Source organism: Alligator mississippiensis, chromosome 4, assembly GCF_030867095.1.
Source record: "Alligator mississippiensis isolate rAllMis1 chromosome 4, rAllMis1, whole genome shotgun sequence".
Taxonomy (NCBI): domain Eukaryota; kingdom Metazoa; phylum Chordata; order Crocodylia; family Alligatoridae; genus Alligator; species Alligator mississippiensis.
In genome coordinates this window covers 250,522,951-250,547,690 of record NC_081827.1, presented here as the reverse complement: position 1 = coordinate 250,547,690, position 24,740 = coordinate 250,522,951, and the positions used below count along the sequence as shown (strand labels likewise).

General features: G+C 43.7%; 1 protein-coding gene across 1 annotated transcript in view; it reads right to left on the bottom strand.

The window, feature by feature from the left end:
• CNTNAP5 (contactin associated protein family member 5) overlaps positions 1-24,740 on the bottom strand; it is a 462,074-nt gene that overhangs the window by 13,931 nt on the left and 423,403 nt on the right. Inside the window, exons 21-22 of the mRNA XM_019480590.2 lie at positions 23,383-23,467; positions 7,420-7,638 (exon numbers count right to left, since the gene is read on the bottom strand). Coding sequence (XP_019336135.2) covers positions 7,420-7,638; positions 23,383-23,467 — 304 coding nt within the window. The remainder of the gene's footprint in view (positions 1-7,419; positions 7,639-23,382; positions 23,468-24,740) is intronic.

Sequence of the window (24,740 nt, the reverse complement as noted above, 5' to 3'; positions counted from 1 at the left end):
ACACATTAAGGTTAAAAACGTTCTCAAACTTTCCCCACCTGCACAGCTGTGACTTGCTATGAGAAGGCTGGCAAGCAGGGGCCTGATTAGGAGTTACACTTGTGAGTTGCTGCGCTCTAGGTGCGGAGGTATGAGAGATGGGTTGAGGGGGAGAGGGAGCACGAAGCTGGGGGGTAGAGAGTTAATGGGATGGGGGCTGATAATGAAATAGGAGGTGGAAAGGAAACAGGAGTGGGGCAAAGGTGGTAAAAGGAAGTCAGCCAGCCACTTAAGGATAATACAAAAATAAGTTAAATTAAAAAGAAATGAAGAGGCAGTAAATGAAAGGTGGTCTCATGCTTTAATAAATTGGGATTTGGTGTTAGGGTATGAGGGGTGCTGGTTGTGCTTTCTAAGGTGGCTGGGAGGTGAATGTGGTGAGGGAAGGTACTTTTGGAGGAGCTCCTGCCCCTGCCCTGGGAAGGAAACCCCATCTCATGGGGACCCAATCTGGCCCCCTAACTTGTTCTCCCCCACTAAACCCCAGTCCCGGACCCTTCCCTGCCCTGAAACCTGGATAGCTGGCATGTGCTCTGCAGGTTGTTTTCATGGGGTTGTACCCCTGGGAGTGGGAAGCTCATATTCCCAGGGGTGGGAAGGGGAGTTGGCTTCATGTCAAAACTACCCCCTGGGTAGTAGAGGTCTGGAGGTGGACAGTTTGTTCACACACAACAGGAGGGTGGGAAAGGGGACGCTACACCCTGGGATGCTCATGGACTATAGCTTGGGTGGCTCCTCTGTGGAGAGTGCCCACACATCAACGGACCATAAACTGGGTAACATGGATCAGAGATAAACCTGCCCCAGAGTGGCGTAACTTTAAGCCACCTAAAGTGTGCTTAAAACTAGTTTCAGGTGTTAATGTGTGGAGAGTCCAGGGGTTAAGAGCTCCAGGACAGGCCTAAAATGAATATGTAACAAGGCCTTGAATACTTAAAACCAACATTGTAGAGGGCTACTCGATGTACCCATGGAGGATGGTAGGAAGATACGTGATTCAAGAAGTCTATTGATAGCTGGTCTCAGCTCTTACAATTTTATGATGATAAAACAACCATAGCAAGAACCAGCAAGAAAAATAAATGAGATGAATACAGGATGTGCAGATCAGATTCGGTAGGGAGAGGCAGTAGCTGAGTGAGAGTGGGATGAGTTTGGAAGAGGTGCCTGTCTACAGGGGAGGATGGTGGTTGAATCCTTGCTTGACATAATACCTTTAAATTAACAAATTATTGTATTTATCTGCAAGCTTTTGGGCACACACACCCTTCATCAGGCATAGGAGAGAGCAGAGATTGTAAAAGTTCTCCTAGGTAGAAATGAAAATATGAATTCAAATTCAAATCCAGCTTATGAGATGAACCCTGTCAGTGGAGCTATGATAAATCACACAAGCTGTGCGTTTCACGTCTACCATTAGCTCTGTATGTGAAACCTCCAGCCCTCCTTTACCATCCTGTCATGACTTCAGACTCACCTCAGCCTTTTCTCTACTGAGGTTTCCATTACAAAGCTGTGGTTTGCTTATTTTAAGCCTTCAAGTTACTTCATATACGTCTCACTCAGGAGTTAGGTCTGACTATATCAGGTACATGTTTTATTGCATTGTCAGGTTGCTCTTTTCAAGTGTGAGATATGGAGACCTAAACAAGAAATGCAAATTGCTGCAGAGACTGGCTCGGTAGTTAAATGGCACCTCGTTGCTGAATGACATTTTTCATTCAGACAGCTATAGATCCTTTGGCTATCTGTGTGTTTGGACCGTGATGAGTTTGTGCCTTTAGCTACATTGGTTTTCACTGTCTGTGTCCATAAAGTACTCAATTCTGTTATGGCCTGTGCATTTAGTCGGTCACGCCAGTGCAACTTGAATGCAGTGGTTACTATTTATAACCCATTTGCACTGGTGTAAATGGCTGTGCACATTGCAGTGCAAATGGGTAAGGAGGTCCAGGAAGTTTCTGGACCAGGAGTCCATTTTATAGAGGAATCAATCTCCCCTCTTCTAAACAGGCATTTGCAACCCAGTAATATTGGGGAACCTGCAGTTCTGCAGTTGGCTGATATTCAGGATGGAAACGATCATGGAAAGGATGTATGGGATGACTTATGGAAGTGTGTACCAACAGAAGGAAAGGTCACATAAGGGTAAGTCACCCATTTTGGGGCTAGGGCATACCAAGTGGAAACTACCATGTCTTCCTTGCAACTACCCTCTCTTCACTTGCCCAGAGATTGGGCATCTAGATACACCATCTCTCACTCGCAGGAGAACTTGGAAAACTCTGATCTTTTATTGATTAGAAATAGCTGGTTTCTAGATACAGGAGTACCTGCTTCAGCTAACTTTGCACACCTTCTTGGTTGCTGAAGTCAGTAAACTTTACAAAACGACAACAACTCGCGGCCAGGTCACACATTACACTTAGGATGTGTTAATGGCACATAGGACACGGGCATCTGCTCACTGAAGCAGCACAACACGTGAACATATTTTACTCCAAAAGCCGTGAATAATTTGCTTTTTGGCCAGTTACCTGAAGAAAACCAAAGCAAGCTGTTGGGGACTTAGAGGTAACTTTGAGTTTCTTGCATTTGTTTAATGCAACTTTATCTACTTCAGCATGCAGGTCGACAGACCTTAAAAGTTTCGAAGAATTATGTTTTGCCCAAGAACTAAAATGAGGATCCAGGGCGAGGAGGTGTTTGTTGCAGAGAAGCAGATGGCAAGTGACAGCACAACCTTCCCCAGCGGGATCACAGTAAATTCTGAAGCCAAGAAAAAACAACACCGTGTCTCATATGAGACTTTAATAGGATGTTCTGTGCCTTTTAGATATGACCCCTGAGACTATGGTATGAAGACAACTGGCACCAGAGGGCACCTCAGCAGAATGGGGACGTGCCATGTCTCATATGCCTTCCAGAAGTAACATATTTTTGTACCGATCGATTATTTACATATAGATTATGTAGCTTTTGCATTATGATAGTCTTCAGCATGCACAGTTTAAATACACAAGACCCAGATCCTCAGCTGGTGTCAACTGGCTGAGGATGTGGGCAAACGCTGTAAAAAATAAACAACCCCAAAAACCCAACACTTTCTGTAAAACAATATGTGATCATACTGTGATGTTTGTAGCAGCTTAATAGAACTGACACAGTAAAGTCAAACATCAAAGTACATTTTGCAATGGCAACTACTGTGTGTGTTTATCAATCTCAGCATGCGAGGAATGACTGATCTGTGGAACACCATAAAACATCAAAATCCCATATCAAATAGTTTAACCATAAAATGCATGCACGAATAACTCAAGTTTATCTAAATGGATTTTGAACAAGTTTGGCTTGTTAAGAAACTTACCTAGAGATCTAATAAATGTTCCAAGTTTGAAGAAAAGTGATTCAGTTTTTCTGATGTTATGATCACTGAGCCCCCCCCCCCCCCTTTTTTTTTTTTTTTTTTTAAGAGAAAAAAACACTTAAATAAAGTCAGATTTCCCAGCAGGTTGCTTTGATGTAGCTGAGCAGAAGAAAATGGGCAGATGCATGGGCAACTGACTTCTGCATTTGATTTTTTTTCTGCTCAGATGTGCAGAGATGATAAATTTAGAACTGATAAATTGAGAGATTAATAGCAAAGTCGAATGGTCAGCCTTATTTCTATTTCCCTGTGATGGCTTCAAAAATAGTCTTTTCCCAAATCAGGATAATCTATATGTAAATTAAAACAAAATATAAGGTAAAGCAAAGTGCAGCATCTTACAGAGCAAGGTACACATTACTTATACAACAAGACATACAGAGCAATCATTTATTTTACTGCTTAAGTGTGTGACATGTAGTTTTCAGGTGTTTTCATCTAATATTATTCTACTTTGCCTTATGTAATGGTCTGAAGCATGTGTACACAGCTGACCTTAAGCAGCTACTTTTTTACCCTACCTACCCAAGCTTGTCCTGCTGCTCACACTGAGAATAATTCACGAATGCCCTGGAAAAATCGACGTGCACTTTGCTCCATTGCAATTCAGTTGCACTGTGGACACAGAAATGCTGCACAGCCCCTGCAACTGCAGGTGGGTATAAACCCTGACTAGCATATATTTGATGTTGAACTGAGATAGGGGCAAGGGCTGTTGGTACCCAGTGACCCAGCAGGCAGACCTGCTATCTAGGACAGGAGACACATGGGGCATCCAGGTTATAAACTAACCTCTCCCTACCCCGGGGGATTTGAAGCCTGATCTCCCACATCATGCAGCACTAACACAACCACCTACAAGGCAGCACTGAAAGCACCTTCCTATTGAAGCAAGGCCACTACGAAGCCAAAAAGGAAAGCAATAGAGAGAAGGCAAACAAACAAGAAACCTGACCCTGTGGTTCAAGTAAGTAGTTCCTATTTTGGATGCAAGTCCTTGCATTCATTCCTGGTTGTTTGTGCATTTTGCATGGCAGAGTCATTGATAAAACTGCATCAATAGCACTGGAGGCAGAAAGCAAGAGTCTTTTCCATAATGCTTCTTCACCTACTTGAAATTCCCAGCTCTGGGATGCTTGCCCAGACTACGCTATTTGGAAAGCTTCAGAGAGGTAGTCCTTATTACACTATAGACACAACCCAATGGGTCTAACAGGAAAGCCTGTGGGCTTGTGTTTGGACAGGGGAAAAGCCAGCATGGTAGATTGCTCATAGCCAACTCCAAAGTTTCTGATTTTCCTTTGAGAAAAAATAAAGCGCTCCATGCATCCAGCGCTCTGCCTTCTCCAGGCTTCTGCCTAGCACACTGCATCTTATGGGACACCGACTTTGTGACTCAAGACTTGCAAATCTCTCCTGTGCCACCTCTCCCCACACACCGGCTTACACAAGAGGGTGCAATGGACACGCTATGAGCAGGTGTTCAGACCACTCTGGGCACTGCAGGTCAGAGTCCCCTTCAGCTTACATTGATGCAACTCTGGTGGACCCGTTCTCTCTCTTGGTCTTCAATATGCGATTCAGAATAGCACCTCGGCTTACATGCCACGACCCCCAAATAGATACATCACTGTATCTGGCATTTAAAGAGTCATTGGGTAAAAATGCATAAGTCTTGGCAAGATCTATAAAAAACGCTTGTTTTGAATATGGAGATTTTATTAAGTGTTGATTAATCCGGCATTAAGAAAAAGGTGACACCTTTTTAAGCACAAAATTGCAGACCCAGTATAATGCTTTCCCCACGGTCCTGGATTTCCAGATATCACTGTGCCTGATTAACCTTAACTTTTCATTGCGTCTACTTAACTGCAAAGTTTAAATGGGCAAATCCTATTCCGTTCTGTCTTATGGTTTGAACTCCCTTCTTGAGACCCAGGGTTTTCCCTAGACTGTCATCTTCTATGGATGGCAGGGATAGATGAGAGCAAAAATCGGCTACCAAACCAAAGGAGGAATGGAGAAAGAATGTGTGTACTCTCATAACCATACACGCCTAGCATTTTGCTGTGAAGAAGTCATGCTTCTTCCCTACCTCACAGAGGCATGAGATAATTTAAGGGCAGGGGGAGGGCGGGTGAAGTGCACATAAATTGGAATCCATTTCCCATATAGAGAGCAATCATCATTCCTTTTCACAATGCCAAGCTCTAATGGCATCATTTGTTTTCTGTTGAACACCATGGGTGGAAGCTGAAGGAAATGGGGATTTGATGCCAGTGCATATGTCATGGAAATGGTATTAGGATATAAAACACCGGAAGCTTTATTAGTTACCCAAAGGGGAGAGAAAGTGAATTCATGGTTTGAGGAAGATTAAAAAACAAAACGAAACACAACCCATTCTGTTTAATACCCCTTTCTGGTCATTAGGATTTCTCTATATCTACTAGCGACTAAAGCAGCAGCAAGTGTGTCCCTATCTTCACTGACTGAACTACCAGCTGCTCTCTCCTCATTCCCTGCATACAAACACACACACACAACCCACTTAAAATTCTCAGAGGGCAGCTTCACGATTGCAAGGGATGAATGAACTGCTGGGATCATCTGCCAGGATCATTCCAGTGACATGCCTCCCATTTAACCAGAGGGCATATGATACAAATATCCAGCCAAAGACACACACAGATAAGAAGTTTCTACCAGAAACACCCATGCATTTCTACTACTTAGGGCAGAACTGTGGTTAGTAAGTGGCATGGTTAGTAGCATCTGGCTTTGGAGCATATGCTGCTCCAGTGGTTGTCAACCTGTGGTCTGCAGACCTCCAGAGGTCCACAGACTATGTTGAAGGGGTCTACGAAAAATGGCTATGATCAATCAAAAGTATGTGAATATCCACAATTACACTTCAAAGGGGTCTGGCCCCTCCATTCAACCTTTTTTTTAGGGGTTTCCAAATGAAAAGAGGTTGAAAACCATTGAACCATAGTGCCACACCGGATGGATTGCTTGTCATGGCAATTTCCCGCGTTTTGGAAATGCAGCTTGGACTCAACCTTTGGGACTCAGGCTTTGTTCTCCTATAATGTCACGTATCTCTATTTTCAGGCAATGCAGGAAATTAAACATTTGCTTTAGGTGCCTGGGCGATGTGCAACTGGAGAGACATTAGTTGTATATTCACAGCATCATGGGTGGAAGACAAGGGGGGCTGCAAGGGACCTCAGAGCCCGGGCACGACAAGGGGGGCTGCAAGGGACTACCTTAATCAACCTCTGCTCAAAACAGGATCATCCCCCACTGAACCATCCCAGCCAAGTCGAACCTGAATGTAAAAACTTCCAAAGATGAAGATATACCTCCTCTCCATCTGTTCCAGTGCTCAAAACCCCTCATATATAGAAAGCTCTTCCTAACATCCAGCCTAAATCTCTCTTGTTGCAATTTCAGGCCATTACTGCTTATCCTTTCCCCGACAGACGCAGAGAATAGTTGATCACGATCCTCTTTATAACAACTCTTTTTGTATTTGTGGAGCATCACCAAACCCTTCCTCAGTCTTCTCATCTCCAGACTAAATCATCCAAGATCTCCCAACCTCTCCTGCTATCTCATCTTTTCTAGATCTCGAATCATTTTCATTGCTCTCCTCTGGGCTCTTTGCCATTTGTCCACATCTTTCCTGAAGTGTGGTGCCCACAACTGGACACGGTGCTTCAGGTTAGGCCAATGCTAAACAGAGAGGAATATTTATTTCTCATGACCTGTTTACAACCCTTCTGTTAATACAACCCACATATCTGGTTATTATAACAGAGAGAAGGCAACTTCCAAATCAACCTTGTTTTCCACTATCATAATTACATTAAGTGCAGGAGGTGGAACAGATGCTGACCTCTGAAATAAAGATTAAACCCAAAGACTAACTTTTTGCAGGGACTTACCTGATGAAGAGTATACTGTCGTGACTGTGTTCACATCAGCCTCTATTATGGATCTACAACTGGATTCAGTCAAGGTGCCCTTGACAGTCACAGGAGCGACGCTGGGATGTCTCAAGGCGGCCTTCAGGGGAGCTATATGATTGTACCGGACAGATGACAGGCATCCAATAAAGCCATAGGAGTTTGCCTTTGAGATGTCAGAATCGAGTCCCAGACTATCTGCAACATACCACATAACAAGAAGTGAGGTTCAAATGTGGCTCTTTGAGAGTTTTTAGTCTCTTCCAGATGTTCCCACCCAACTCATCTCACTCATTCACATCTATTTGCTCTTTTTCTCAGCTCTTGAAGAGGGAGACACTTGCTTTGAGCTCATCCATCGAGTGCCCCACCTTGCCCACAGCACCTACATTGCTTATAATTTCATAGATTTCATAGACATTAGGGCTGGAAGGGACCTCGGAAGATCATCGAGTCCAGCCCCCTGCCCAAAGGGCAGGAAGTCAGCTGGGGTCATAGGATCCCAGCAAGATAAGCATCCAGTTTCATCTTGAAGGTGTTCAATGAAGGCGCTTGAACCACCTCCGGTGGCAGGCTGTTCCAGACCTTGGGGGCTCGGACAGTAAAGAAATTCTTCCTCATGTCCAGCCTGAAATGATCTTGAAATAGTTTGTGACCATTCTACCTCATCATCCCTTGGGGCGGCTCTGGTGAACAAACGTTCCCCCAGATACTGGTGATCACCCCTGATAAACTTGTAGGTGGCCATCAGATCACCCCTGAGCCTGTGCTTTTCCAGGCTAAAGAGCCCCAGGGCTCTCAGCCTGTCATCGTAGGGTCTGCTTCCCTGACCTCTGATCATGCGCGTGGCTCTTCTCTGGACTCTCTCAAGCTTCTCCACATCCTTTTTGAATTGTGGAGCCCAAAACTGGACGCAGTACTCCAGCTGCGGCCTCACTAAGGCCGAGTACAGGGGGAGAATGACAGCCCAGGATTTGCTTGAGAAGCATCTATAGATGCAAGCCAGCGTTTTGGTCGCTTTACTAGCTGCAGCATCGCATTGCAGGCTCATGTTCATCTTGTGGTCAATGATGACCCCCAAGTCTCTTTCTTCCATAGTGGCAGCCAACATAGCACTGCCGAGCCTATAAGGATGCTGCGGGTTTTTCTTCCCAAGGTGGAGAACCTTGCATTTATCGGCGTTGAACACCATCAGATTCTCATCCGCCCACTTGCTGAGCCTGTCCTGGTCAGCCTGGATCACCCGCCTGTCTTCTGGTGTGGATGCTTTGCCCCAAAGTTTGGTGTCATCGGCGAACTTGGCCAGTCCGCTTCTGACTCCAGTGTCCACATCATTAATGAAGATGTTGAACAGTATGGGTCCAAGGACAGAGCCCTGGGGGACCCCACTGGTCACAGGACACCACGATGAGTGACTTCCATCAATTACTACCCTCTGGGTCTGACCCCGGAGCCAATTTTCCAGCCAGTGGATCGTGGGGGACCCAAGACGACAATTGGCCAGTTTCTCCAAGAGACGATCATAGGACACCAGATCGAAGGCTTTTTTGAAGTCAAGATATGTGATATCAATCTCTTCTCCCTTGTCTAGGTGATAGGTCACCTGGTCGTAGAAGGAAATGAGATTGGTCAAGCAAGACCTACCCGCAACAAACCCGTGCTGGCTATCCCTTAAGATGTTGGCGTCGGCCAGTCCATTAAGGATGGCCTCCTTAATAAACTTTTCTAAGATCTTCCCCGGGATAGAAGTCAGGCTGATGGGCCTATAGTTAGCCGGATCCACAATCCTCCCTTTCTTGAAGATAGGCACCACATTGGCCTTCTTCCAGTCTTCGGGCACTACACCAGAGCGCCAAGAGTTTTCAAAGATCCGCGCTAGAGGCTGGGCTATGATGCTCGCCAGCTCCTTGAGTACCCTGGGGTGAAGATTGTCAGGGCCGGCTGACTTGAAGGTATCCAGCTTCTCAAGATGTTCCTTCAGAAAGTCAGCATTAATGGAGGGCAGGGGATCACCCTCACCTGGACTTCCTGGCCCTGTAGCGGGCATGGGCATCCCATGGGGCTGATGAAAGACTGACACGAAGTACCTATTTAATAGGTTGGCTTTTTCCTGGGCGTCAGTTGTCAGTTGCCCCATCTGGTTTAGCAGGGGTCCAATGTTGCCCCTGCTTTTCCTCCGGCTCCCCACATATCTGAAAAAGGACTTTTTATTGTCCTTGATGCTCAAAGCTAGTTGGAGTTCAGTTGCAGCCTTGGCTTTCCTGGTCAGCTCCCTACAGGACCGGACCAGTGCAGAAAATCCTCCTTGGAGGTTACTCCCATCCTCCATCCTTTGTAGGCCTTTCTTTTTAGCCTCAGGAGGTCTGCTAGGTCCCTAGAGAACCAGGGGGACTGCTGTGCCCTCTTGCTGCCTTTCCTCCGAGATGGAATAGACTTAGTTTGTTCATTGAGGATCGCTCCCTTGAGGAGCAACCACTCTTCTTGAACTCCCCTCTCCCTGTGGTCACGGTCCCTTAGGGTCTCACTGAATAATGAATGAAGTTGGCTCATGCATAAATTGCTTCCTTCTCCTTCCTCCTACCATTTTTTCTTGCCTATCTGGGAAGCAACTAAAAACACCGTGAGTAATAGTTGAGCAATGATGCTTACCATAGGGTCCTGACTGCTGGAAGCTGTAGGAAGAGAGGGGCAGGGAATAAATCATCCTGGATATACCCTACTTAAATATTATCCCATTAACATCCACTCTGCCACTGTGAAAACGAGAAGACTGTGCTACATGGGCCTATGATCTGGTGCAATATGGTCATTTTTTATGTCCTTATATACAATTTTAAAAATTCTTATTACTTACAATATATTTTGCCAGCAGTGTTCAGTTTGACAAAAATGCACAAGACCTATTAGATCATCTGCTCTGCTTACTGATCCAACAGTGACTTATCCCCTAATGTATATTATTTAATACGTTGTATCATCTCATGTTGACTATTTTGCATGCTTGAGCTTCTAACACTACCATTAGACAATGCTTCTACAGTCTAGGAGGTTGTTCAACCTACTCACATATCACCATTATTGTTTGTTTTATTGGTTATTCCTAAAAGCTCAGGTCAGGGGGCCTAGGCTCCACTGTCCTGGGAGCTGCACCACCTATCTGAGAGCCGCTGAGGTATCTACAAGTGAGATATCAATTTCTGTGCTCTTTCTCAAGCTGCAGGAGAAATAACTCAACTAATCCATGCATTTCTGTTTAAACTTTAGTCAGAAAAAGGCAGTTCAAAGTCTACACAAAGTCACACAATGCAGGGAGGCTCGGGGGCATTTCAGAAAATCAGTGAAGAATAGCGAAGCTGCGTTCTCTTTCTTGGATTCCCTTTTTGTTTACTTTCCAAGCGCTGCAGTTCACTCTGCTTAGAGGTCTGTGACTCAGTATATACTTCATATATCAAGGTAAATCAGAAACAAAGCAAAGAAGAGCAAAAATAGTTGTTGAGCAAAGGCCCAATGATTGTTCAAGGTTAGAAATCTTACCTGCAGGCAGTTAGAAACTCATGTTTTATAGCACTGGAAATCTGGATTCTTTCCCTGTTCTCCAGTTTGTTATGATGCATTCGAATTGCAAGGCAAATTATGACACATTCAAATTGTAAGACAGCTGTGTGACAAAATGGTGCTCTCAGATGCACACCCTGAGTTTGTGCAAGCCTACTGACCCCTGACTCTGTTGAATGGGTTCACCCGGGTTATTAACTTGCCCAGAAATTATGATTTGCCACAGACAGTTTGGCCAAACAGCAGAAGAATCAAAGGAAATTGGGTCTAAATAAAAGGCAATTCTGTATTACAAGGAAATATGGTATAAAAAAGAAAATGGTATTAAACAGAAAAAAAAAAAGGAAAAGGAAACATGGTATAAAAATGGCAAAGGGTATCAAAAAGCAAAAGTGATCAAATGCTTTGACAACAGAGTATGGTAAAACAAAACTGATAAAATCCATACCCTACATCCAGAAACCTTATAGGGCTGTGGAAATCTTGCTGTGAACTCCTATGAAAATCTTCTGGGGTCAACCTCCCTCAGTCATAGCTAGCTTGATCAACCGGGGACCCCCATTCTCCCTCTCCTCACTGCGAGCCCCCTTTCTAGTCACCCTAGAAGGTGTTGAAAGTCCTTCCTAATCAGACTGGAAGAGATACATTATTGGGAAAGCCTCCTTGAATCAGTTATGGATCCCCAAGTGACTGAACCAGTGACTGCGAGTAGTGAGTAGGAAAATATTGATCCCTTCCTCGTTTTTGCACTCTCCTGTTTTATACACATGTCGTGAAAATGTCTGAGAGCTTATAAAACAACACTGAGTGGAAGTCTGGGAAGTCATCATCTCAACGTGTTTGGCTCTTGAACATTAGATGCTATTGTGCACGATTTGCAACGAGTTGAATTGCCCAAATTCTTGTGGTCAACAAAGTTTAATATTAGCCATTGATAAAAAGCACTTCTTTATAGGATGATATATTCTTATGTACGTGTATTATGAGGTGGCTTTAATTTCACCATCTCACATTATTGTTTCCAGAAAAAAAACCCCCTCATTTAGTACCGAGGATGGAAGAAAAAGGTGACAGAATCTGTTCCAGTGGCAAGGGTCAATCTAATGTCTCTTAATTTTATGCACTTGAGTATGCTACCTAAAAACATTTTGATGAAGTTTTTAAGTATGCATTTTTTTTGGTTTACTACAGAGTTGAAATGGCTCAAAACTGAATTCCACATTACCTTGTACAAAATCAAGTTTCTTTTCTACCTATGGGGACTTTTTAACTATCTTTACTTTTCCCTGAGCCTGAGGAAGGGTGCATATGCCCAATAGCTTGCAAAGAAACAATTTTTTTGGTATGATTTATTAGTTGGTCTAAGTAATGGTATCATCTCTGAAGCAAGAGTTACAGAGTTTTGCATTTCATTTTGTCTCAGACCAACACAGCTACCAGATACATCCCATGTTACCATTTGGCACTTATGGATGCCGATCATTGCATGCCAGTCAAAGATGGATTTTGAGGAGAAAAGCTTAGTAATTAGCTTTTGAGTTTCTGCTTGAGAACACATGACACCTAACTGTGGCTGTTTCTTAGCAACTCCATGTGTAAGTGTGAGATCTCACTCGGAGGGCTTTGCTGGAAGGAAGCATGCCATAACGGCTCAATCTGTAAAGGGTGCCACTATAGCAATTGTCACGTGGCCAAACTATAGGTGCAAAAACAAGCATATGTAAAACTTAGTCATAATCACCAAGAAAAAGTATATGCAAAAATCTAGAACTCTTGGTTCAAAGATGATACCTTTTATTAAACCAACTAAGAAATAGCAACCCCCACCCCCCCAAAACCTGTCTTTTTCTTCCAGCTTTCAGGCTCTCACACCTGAAAATGCTAGTATTTTTCTCCAAAAAAGGATTGGGAAAGGAGTTCTCAAGGGAAGCATGTTCGTCTTCAATGCTGGAAACACGCCTGGCCTTCGGGAACGGACTCTGGCCTTTCTGAAACCGTCCGTGTGCAGAAAGAGATCCGGAAGATGAAGGAATTAAACAAGGTAGGTCGTTAACAAAATACAGCACTGGTTTGATACTTCTGAAGAAAACTTCCAAAAGAAATAGAGAAATATTGATTCAGAGCATTTTCCACCTTCGCAGAAGTCAGAAAAAACCCCTCAGTAAAATTGCCAACTTTAGCGTTTCTTGCTTCTTTACCGCCTCTGACGTAGGAGATGGATATATCTTATCTTTCAGCACCAAAATAGTCAGTGTGTTTACTTCGTTTCCCTGGTATCAAAGGGATAACCCAAAATTTCTTTTTCATGGTAACTTGAAAAACTTAGGAGATGCTACATGGCAGGTTTATTACTTATTTTGAAATTCATATGAATTTCAAAGGGGAGGGGGGCAGTTAATTTGCTTCGGGGACTTAAAGTCCCCGATGCTGCTCCCATGCTCCAAAATGCGGCAGTCTGGTCATGCCCCTGCGCTCACTTTAGATCCAGCCCAGCACATATGCACACAGTCAAGGTATTTAGCTATGAACACAGCTGATTGAGGGTTGCAATGGACTCTCCACCACTTGAAATCAGGAACAGCTGGCTTGCTAAAGGACATTCCAGCAAAAGTTACTAGACTCAATTACTCTATAATACTAAGGCTTGTGCAATGGGGGACTTCAGATGACAGGATTAAAACTGCCCCTTCTGACCTTAAAATCTGTGAATCCTTCAAAGCATTTGTTTGATTCGGTAAATTATGCCCATCCGAACGCAGCGCTCCATTCTCGTCTTCTGCCATTCCTGTGCTGCACATTTGTTCTCAGGCCCTCAAATTAAGTCGTGCGGTACGACTCCTGAGTCGGGGGGTAGAGGAGGAAGAGATGTTCATCTTCGATTTGCCTTGCTCAGCTTATAAGTAACTTGGCTGTTCTCTCTCATCAACTTGACTTGTCCCTTACATTTAAAATGCGCAATTTTTGTTGGCTTGCACATTAGTTGGTCTGTGCATTCGTTCTTCTGATTATGGATTAAAGTGGCTGGCTTCTAGCTGGATCCTGGTGTTCACTCTTTGAACGCAATTCAGCAATTCGCCGCTCCCATAAGCTCGTGTTGTTCTTGCTCTCTTGCCATTCTGACTTCTGTGTATTTACAAGGACTTCCTTTGAAACTGGGGATTTGCTTTTAATATTCAGTTACTGATTTTTAGGATTCTTACAATGATTTCAGCACCTTTTATGTGCCGAACCATACACGATTTGCATTTTCATCTGCATTATAACAAAGCAGCCGCTTTGTACGTTCCTTCCGCGTATTACCCACCTGAAGTAAAACCCGAAATAGGAAGTGCACACACCAACTGCAGAGACTTCCTCAGCCTAACGAAAGGTTTTTAATCCTGAAAGCTTCCTAAAATTTTTTTTTCCAACTTTTTAAGTTGGTCTAATAAGAGATATGAGATTCACCCACAGAACCTTATCTGCCTATGTTGTTCGACCAACATGGCTACAGCCTACACCCCTTCAATATACAAAGCAGTTTGAAGTCCAAATGCCTCCATGATGGGGGTCACTTTACCTGTAAGTGAAATCCAGTCACCTGTAGGGTACAACGTCTGAGCTGCTTCTCAGTGCAAAGCAAATTAAAAAGCAATACAGGACAATATGAATATTATGGCTAATTGAAAATACCTGTGGGAGCTTTGCAGGTGTAAGCTGATTATGCAATGAGCATTTCAGTGGGACACTGAGATTATTGATCTGAACTTTGACAGTGGAGTGTCCTAAATGACCACATTTTTAGGGCTTGGCTTCTTAGCATTAAAGTAGAAATCACATCTCCTGCAGCATTAGGCAGGAGTATTATCCTAACTTGGACTCGGGGGGGTATAAATTCCACTTCCTAAGTCACCAGCATCACTTGTCCAAGACTCTTGGGTTTTATACCCTGGCCTCCTAACCAATCATCCAATGAGCCCAACATCACTGTCTTTCTATGGCCTGAAAGTGGTGGAGCCAAGTCAAATCAGGGTCACTTTTATATCATCTGTACAATTCTCTTAATTTCTACAAGTGATTCAGCCGTTCTTGACTCACTGAAAGGGAAAACCTGCCTTTTCTTCTAGATGCTTGTCAAAATGTGGCAGTTTCCAGCTGGTTTCTGCTGACTTTGTTAAAGTACTGTTCAGTATGCAAACAGTATCACAGGAGGGAGAGCATTAGAAACGACGCCTCTGTGATATCACAGAGCAGGCAGCCCATAATGGCCCTTAATGCATTCCCCAAGGTTTATGGTGAGGCTTTTGGGAAAGCTGTGGGGACACTTGAATCCAATCAGAGACACTTGGGGTCCCTTTCGACTCTTCCTACTTCCCAGTCTCTGGTGAAGCTGAACGGGACTTAATCTGACAGCAGCAGCTCTGTAGGCAGGAGGAAAACTGCAGAAATATTGCAAACAAGTTGATCAGAAACATCTGTCTGGGCTGGCAATTCTCAAGGCAATTCATGATTTCTCGTATTAAAAAGCACCGAGCTTGCTGATGGGGCCTTTCACCCAGTTTGTTGCAAAAGCTGAATCATCTTTGCAGTGGGGGATGTCTGGGTTGTGCCGGGCTTAGTACAGTCGGGCCAGCGCTCCTATGGTCAGACAAATTAATAACCACAAACAGGAAGGCTTCACACCCATCTTCTTACATTTAGACTTGCAGAGCCCTGCCTGACACTATCACTGCTTGGACACAAGTGAATAGCGGAGGAATTGGCAGTACGTTTTGGCACCGAAGACAGGCAAAACAGCACACCCAGGCGTGCCCGTTTCCTAGCCGAGGCACTCGAAAATGGAGAAGCGGGCTCTCAAAGCCTTGCCAGAAATACACCTGCAATTACAAACTGCACTTCAGAAGCTAAGAGGCTGATTTATCTTGCTTTACCGGCTAAAATAACAATATTCAAAGGGCTACGGCAATCTTTAAAGACTTGAAAAGTTTCCCCATTTATTCTCTGTCCCTTTGAAAGGCTGGAATCCTTCCTCTCTCACACCTCACGCTGTTAGCGAGGGGGAGATGCTGGATCAAAGGGACTCTCTTTTGAAGGTGAGACTAAGGGAAATCTCAACCATGGATGTTCTCCAGCGTCCTCCTTTTCCTCCCAAGCTACGTTTAAAAGTCTATTTCATGCTCCTGACAAACATCAACATGACAGCGCCGGAAGACCTGCCATAGACTTTACTGCTGGGGACACCAATTTCATTGGGAGAAGATGCAGTACCCGTTAAGTGTTTCCGTGTTGCCATTTATCTCTCTTTTAAACGGACCGCTGCTAGGATGCAGCAAGGGTGTAATCCCCCAGCAGAAGCAATGGTTGGGTTCTTTACTAAGCCTGACAGACAAACTAGAAACATCCCAAAGTGGCTAGACAACCTTGCATGGTTATTTTTTGGCCAGTAAACCAGGGGCTGGCTTTGATTTAGTGACCTAGAAGTAAAAGACTCTTTCAGTCTCAGTTCTGCATCTATTATTGAAATGCAGAGTTGACCACCAAACTTTCTAGCTCACCGCATCAATATCCGGCTGCAACCTGCCACAAAACTGAGACGCTTTGCTGCTTCTGAGCTATAAGTGGGAAGAAACAGAAGGCACACGTGAAGCTGATTCCTGATGTGCATTAGGGCAGCTTCGGGCATGCCTGGGTTCCTAGCACAAATATATCCCAAAGCCAACAGATGAAGCCCTGGACCTTGTCAGGATTTCTCTTGCTCAAGTTTGCCCTGGGATGGTACAGCTCCACTACAGCGGCTCCTATGCCACCTAGTCTAGTTTCTCCTATGGAGAATGCAAGGTACTCTAGCTGCATCTACACATGCTATTAGCATGGAGCAATAAGCTCTGGTGCATATTGCTCCTAGGCACTGTGTTTGCAAGTGCATCTGGGAATGCAGCATTTTGAGCTCTAGCTGGCAGGGAGTCTGGGGAGTCTGCCTGCCATCCTGGGGCTGCTCCGACCCAGCTTACTGTGCTTTGGAGGTGCTGGCTGGGGCACCAGGGTACTCCAGTGAGGGGCTAGCTGGCTGGCAGCATCCCTGTGCCACAGTCAGCCCTGCAAATGTCTACACGTGTGTTGCTGCACAATAAAGAACGACACCAAAAGACAGGACTTGTGTTTACAAGTACTAACCTACGGTAGAGTTAATTAGTTTTCTATGGCCTAATAGGGTCACATGTATAGATGCTATGACTTTAGTGTGGCACTAATTAGCAGCTCTGCAATAAATGTCTCATATAGATGCTCCCTCTGTGTAGTTTAGAGGAGCCCTTGGATACTGGTGTGGGAGAGGAGTGGCAGATAGGACTAAAAGACATGTATTCCCAAGCTCTTCTGGGACACAGATGGACATGCTACATCTTCCATTGTGGCAAAATTACAGATCATTTCATATAATGTGAAATACTTGAGGACTGAGCTCATTATGACATATGAAGAAGTAGAACTCTTGGTTCCAAAATGATACCTTTTATTAGACCAAATGGGAAATTGCAAAAAAAAATCCTTTTCTGCAAGCTTTCAGGCTCAAAGTTCCTTCATCAGGCTCTGGGAAAAGCACAGATGCTACAAGATGGTAAAAAGTCCCCATAGTACACCCCTGAGCTCATTCTGAGTCACTCAAGCTAATTTTACACATGGCCCCCTCCTCACTCCAAAGATCATCTATCAGCTAAAAGCAGACTTTGCTTCAGGTTGCATTGTGACATATGTTAGGTGTCAGAAGCTCTGTGACGTGAATCCTAACATGTCATAACACAGCCACCCCTGTTTGATTTCTACCAGCGCTCACAATACAGTACATTATACAGTACAATACAGTCATACTATAAGATGCAATTGATGCAAGAAAAATAAAGAGATATAGCCGATAAAAGAAGAATACATGGGTTCTTTTGAAAAGAGACAGCTGCAATCAATTCAAGTAGCAACTACTCAGAGTAAAAATAAAGCTCCTAGATAAAAGATGATGGAGAGCAGGAAATTATCTGCAGACCCTTCTTTTGGGCAGTTCTATATTTAGGGAAACAGAAAGATTCGCTTTCAGGATTATATATAAAACATCGGCAACAATAGATAACTTGTGTCAACCCTTGAATTATCCGTTGCAGAACCACAGGTGTAACCTGTAGGAAATCACCTTCTCCTCCCCTCTCCTACCTAGTCTCTTAGCATCATCACCAAAGATACTTTGCTTGGAGCAAAGCAGCTTCAGGTGCCTATACGTATGCTCCAACACTTTCTAATTAGAGTGAACCAGAGCAGACCTGATTAATCTAATCTTGATTAGACTGATTAATGCCCCACCGTGTCTCACCATCTCAATGTATTCAGTGCCCCACATTTCAAAAGGGTGGCAGGGGCGCTTTAACTAAAACTTGTCGAACAAACTTTAGCTAAACCACCCTGTGACCATTTGGAAAAATGGGATGCTGAATAAATGTGGCACTGCAGTGTTTTAATTAGAGCAGCTGTCTGGGAGTTGCTCTAATTATAACACCCCCTCCACCCCCCAAACCCCAGAGCATGTGCATAAGTTGCACCCTGGAGATCTGTTTGTCCTGGTGGTCGTGGCCCATCTAAGGAGGTTGAGAAAGCAGAAGAGGGAGGGAATAAAGTAACAAGGGCAGTTTTGAAGAGGTGACAACATGACAAATAAATAGATGGAGGCAGGGGAGTGGTGGCTGACGGGGCAAGTGATGGAGTCACCGTTCTGTTTGGTCTTTAAAAGCTGTAAGTTCATATGCAATGACTGAAGCTTTTCATTCAGTAGGAAACCTATTACATTACAGAAAAGGTGATATCTCATACATAATGTTGACTTCACTCCTCCTCTTACTCCATCTTCTGCTTCAAACCTCTCCTTAAAGAGGCATGCCTTTAGTGCAGCTTCCCTACACCCTTCCTCCCATTGACGATACCTGAAATAAACCTGATGTATTTTCCCCACCAATATCATACTTTTATGTATTAGTCTGTAATGGTTTGAGGGTGGGCACATTTATCATTTCTAGCACAAGATCTATGTTTTACTGTTTAGTTACAGCACTGTATACATTTTCTCTCTGTACAATGCTTTCCCAATAAACGTATTTTTCAATGTATTACACATATGTGGCCTGATTCCTCCATCATGGAGGTAAGTGGAGAGACTCTAATGTGTCTGGACCAAGCTTTCATGGAAAGAAGGTGGTCCATGAAGATGTAGTATTGGGTATAGATTTTTCTAGCCCAAATCCAGGACACTCTGATTACTCATGACTGGAGAAGACACATGTAAATTAGAGGTCAAAAAAAGCTTTATGCTATGCATCCTCAAGAAAGTCTTAAGCCCCTAAACATTTTTTCCCTACTCTGGTACCACTCTACCACTGCTACCATGCCTGTCTCCAAAGAAGCGATAAGTAGGAAGCTAGATGCTGTTATCCCAATAAGTCAGATGCATTGACAATAAATATGAGCACAAGGACTAGGGTTTTCTGGGAATGAATGAAGAATTTTCATAAGTCTGTTAAATGAAATTGAAGCAGCTACCAGGAAAAGACCAGGCATTGCATGGATGAAAACAAAATATATTTAGAGATGTGTAAAATGGTAAGGTCAAAACCAACCCAAGCAAATCAATTCAACATCTTCCACTGGGCTGCATGGTATCATCCCTTTATAGATGGACCTGTATGCATGCACTTATGCTTAGGGTTACTCTATAGAGACTCTATGCAAACTGCAATGCATGTGATCTAGTTAAAAGCACCAGGGCACGAGCACCAAGAGAGGCGGTGCCGTTTATAAGGCACTAAGCCGGAGGGAGAACTGATTTATGTTCAACTCTTTGCCAAAGACCCTCCTCTGTGACCCTATGCGCAAGCTGCTTGGGATCTGAATACAGTAGATATGAAGGGACTTTTACGGACATCAGTATGATTCATCTGGGTCCTCCTGTAACTTCAGCCTTGTGTCTGTAAATGATACAATGAAATGTAGAAATAACAACACTTCCCTTCAGCAGAGGGATTCTGTGAGGATAAATTCAATAGATGTTTGGGAGGCACTTGACTAGTTCTCCACTGTATTTTCTCTCCTTGAAAGATAAGTTTAAATTTAGATCCATCTCAGATACTTACACAGCCCCCACTACAGTCAGGTCTGAGTGTCTCACAAGCTTTAATGCATTTATCATCACACAACTCCTGCAATGTAGGAAAAGGCTATTATTCCTAACCCCCATGGTGGAACAGGGATACAGGGCGCCCGTACACAACGCTGGCTTTTTCTAGCTAAAGATCATCTCTAGGTTTATTTCACTCTGGCAATGTACCACGATGACTCCCGTTATTATTTTGCATGTAACAAGTTAAATGCTCATAATTGATGAATGTGCTATAACTAGTAAAAAAAAAAAAAAATGCTAGAGGGCACCTGGTGGGCAAATCGTGTCAGAACAGGGAAAATGGCGATTTTAGCGGTGTGCGAGAATATCCGTAGCAAAAGTTTCACGATAAAATTAAACCCGGTGGAACAATTAGCCACGGTTAAAACAAAACTTGTCGGAGGTGGTTTAACTTGCCACGATAAATCGAAACCTACCACGAGAAAAAAAAAAAATCAACATGAAAATAGTCGACTGACCTAGCAAAACAGGGATTTTTGGGGCTGTTTCGTAACATGCATCTAAACAATACACATCGTGTACAAGGGCCCACAAAGACCAAGGCTTAGATTGATCTCATTTGAAGGTAGGCATTTACATACCTTACAGCGCTGGGCTTATTTGACTTGCTCATGGCCACACAAGAAGTCTGTGGTAAAGCCAGGAACTGAACCCCAGCCTTTTCGGGCCCAAAATAGCACCCTTTGACTTAAATAGGGACAGTTTCCTGCAGAGAATACAAGACCAAAGCTACGGGAAGCCAATGCATGTGAGAGCAATACAGAAATCAATAATCCTAAGCAGCTTTAAAGTAAAGAACGTGCATCTGGAGAAGATGCACTGTCATTTAAAAAAATCTGTTCTTCCACAAAACGGTTATTTCTCAGAGTTATAGCTGTGTTTATCTGGTTATCAGAAGGGAATCTGACAAGAAGATTGCTTTATTCTTTTATGACATTCTCCTGACAGCTCTCATCGAGATGGCCATGCTAAGAGGAGCTGAGTGAAGGGCCTAAGAAAAGAGAGGGGACATAAGTTCCTGCTGATGCATCAGAGGATCAGAAAGCTGGAAAAGAGTTGGGATGAAATGAAAGGTTAAGACTGGGCAGAAAAGCAGGACAGGTGAGGAGGTAGTTTTGCAGAATCAGAGAATGGGCAGATGTTTTGAAGGGCCCCGTCTCCATCCAGGCACTGGTGTAGTCTTAATTAACTAGACAAGGACGGCAACAAACTCTTCCAAACATCTGGCTGCTTCTGTTCATAACTAAAGCCCAGACCTGTAAAGGTATCTTGGCCCCATTGAAATCAAAACCTTAATCCTTTAAAAATATGAGCTTGATCCCTTTTGACAATCAAAGACTACTTATGAGCAATTGGTTCCTCTTCGGAAATCTGGCCGCTGATAAATAAGACCGACCAAACACATGCAAATAATAGGAGAGGAAAAAAAATACTTTGGAGGTCATTATTGTGGTGCAAAAGTGTTCATCCATTGGTAGATTACCATTAAATGAGCACATAAATATGTGTATGCCATTCCTATAATTATAATAATGGTTTTGTGATTCATACAAGGCCTGACATTGGAAAATTCACGGAGGCAAACTTTCTAATGAATGCCGATAGGATTAAGGCTGCACCTTCTGTTATCCCTGCTGAAATGTAGCTACCTCCAGCAAGAAACAGGGCAGCTGTTTAACAGTGCCCAGTAACACTCATTATTCAGCTATTTTAGGACATGAAGTGAAGTGCATCGACACATATTACTAAAACAGAAGGGATAGGTAGGTTAAAAACGATAATTTAGAGATCCTTTAGTCTCACTGACTTTTAGGGTGCCACGGTCCAAATCCAGTATATTCTGCATACAGTGATCTCTTCTTCACCACAGGGGTAAGAAGTTTTCTAGCAATAGCGGCACTGTAGAGCAGTCTTATCAAACTACAACTACAAGGCAATTGAGATAAAGAGAAGAGGGATTTGCCCATTACCAGCTGTCTGAAACCATCGTTCTTGTAACAAATGCATGAAGCTCCTCAGGGACTGCTCACGGTGAAGAACTCTATTCTATAACATGGCCTGAAGCAGACAGTGTCAGCAACCCAACAGGCCCTTGAATTAATTGGGACATTATCTCAGTCTTGACTTGGATGGGAAAGTGCCAAGTACTGACACACCAGTGCCCAAGAGACTGGGGTTGCTCTTGGAAGGCTCTTTATAATAGCAAATTTGAGTTGGGGGCAGAAGCTGGACCTTTTCATGTGCTGTTTAGCAAAGAAGGATGCAAAGTGCACTGATGCTATTAGGTATAATTAATAGCTCATAAGTGGACACTAGTGGGCATCTATTGTCCAGGTCTGGCAAAACAGCTTTCAGATGCACAGGCTTTGGGTTCCATTAAGGAAGCATTTGAATTGCAGCAATAAAACAGGCTTACACTGTAAGTGCCTCCCAGATGGCACACTTCGTTTGAATGTCCAGTTCTAATATGGGATCAGCAATAGTATTCTCCCTGTTCTTTTGTCATAATAAATAGGCACTTCATCTCTTAGCGGGAATGAATGGAGCACTTAAAGAACAAAGGGAGACTATTTTGACTACCGGGGAATAAAAAAGTGTGTGTTTGTGGGGGATGCTCTCTAAATTGCTGACAGATTGATTCTGGCTTTGAGATGGCCATGCAATGTGGGAGGGAAGCCATGTTAAAAATGACTGGCCTGTATGCACAGCAGGCATAACTGTAAGCCCTTCATCATATGAGAGTTTAAGGTTCGTGTCCTGCAGTACTCAACCGGAATGGGGAGGGGGTAGAAGAAGGGATGAGGGGGGCATGTCTCTGTCCTCCCCCAGTATGAGAGGGCAGGTCTGGCTAGACACATGGGTGCATACTGGGAAATGGTGAACGAACTGCAGCGACACTGTGCCTACGAGCCTTCAAAGAAAGGTGCCTTGTGAAACCCCAGCATCCTACGCTGCAGCGAGCAAGGAGAGAGGTTAATATTGCTATCAGTGCAAATAAACAACATCGCTGACAATCCCACTAACAAGACTTTAATTTTGCTTTTGCACTGGTATAAGTAACAGCTGTGCTATTTTAAGGTCAGCCCTTGCAGACTGAAAACACACAAACACGCACACACACACTGCTCTGTGCAGATAATTATGGAGGCTTTATCATGTAATCAAGGACAACTTAAGAAACCATAAGTGGAACTTACCGGTGACCTTGCCCAAGCTGAGTGATTTGATGGCCCTGAAGTCAATCTCCGAGAAGTTGTGCTTGACTTTGAGAACTTGATCCACCTGAAATAGGTCAATAAAATAAGTCCATTACGACAGCATGCACAGCCTCTCCAAAACACATTACAGAGCCAGCTTGGGGAAGAATTTAGCCTCTATAGAGCTACTTGCCAAAAGCAAATAATACTTGGTTTCAACTGGGCTTATATTTCTAAGCATGGCATGAGGAATGTGCATGAATTTGGTAGGAGAAGCTAAAAGGTGCATCAGAGTCTTCATATAACAGGACTTTTAAGAAACCTTTTCTGCAAGTATAAAATATTTGCAAAGTGCTTATGTCCTGCCAGAGAGTTCTCGCCTACTCATCTTCTACTGCGGTAACCAAATGAAGCCTGGCTGTAAATGGATGGCCAAGGATCAGTGCCGCATGGGGGAAGTGATTGGGGGGTTGCACGTTATACTTAGACCATACTTCAAATTTGAGAGTCCGCACATTAAAGCTCATTTACTCATGCTAAGTGCCTTCTGAGTGTCTCAAAGTTATGCCATTTCAAGCGAGGGCTAACTCTGGGTGGGACTACTTAGCTTGTGTTAGGGTCACTTCAGTCTGATCACTTCAGAGATAAAATGAGCAATTTGCAGTCCTCCAACATCCCCGAATGCACCATCTCCCATTCCTTACCCAGACCAAAAGAGCCCAGGTATCCATGCTCCTATCCATGTCCCTGCTTGCTAGCCCTCTAGTAGAAAGGCAGACAATGAATGGTACTAATCCTTAATGTGCAGCTGCTCACTGCTCGTTCTAGCTTTAACGCTGCTTAGCATCCCACAGATTTAGTATGATCTAAGTGTAACTACACCCCTAATTGGGCAATAAGATAAGATCATCATATGGGATAACTCCTCCTTACTGGTCATATCACTTGCTTGCTGCAGGCTCAGACACACCTCTATTAAGTGCTGTATTCATTTTTGGCCACATCTGTATAGACTTCTGTGCTAAGAAACCTGAAGTTAAAACAAAACATGCACGTGCAGTGCAAAACTCTCTCTTTCATCCTGCATATTTCAAAGCACACTCCTCCTCTGCTGTCTCCCTATGCTAATTAATAACTGTCACAAAATCTCACTCTTTGCAAATAAGCAGATGCTTGCCAAAAAGCTGGTACAATTCCCTTAGGAATGAAACCAAAAGGGGAAGCTGTGAGTGCATGCCCCTTCCTGGCTTCGACAAGCAGGAGAGCAAAAGGTTTCTAGTTAGCCCCTCAGCAATTGAACAGGTCCTAGATGGAGCATTGTTTCTCAAAGAGACAGCAGGAACGATGTAGTTGGAAAG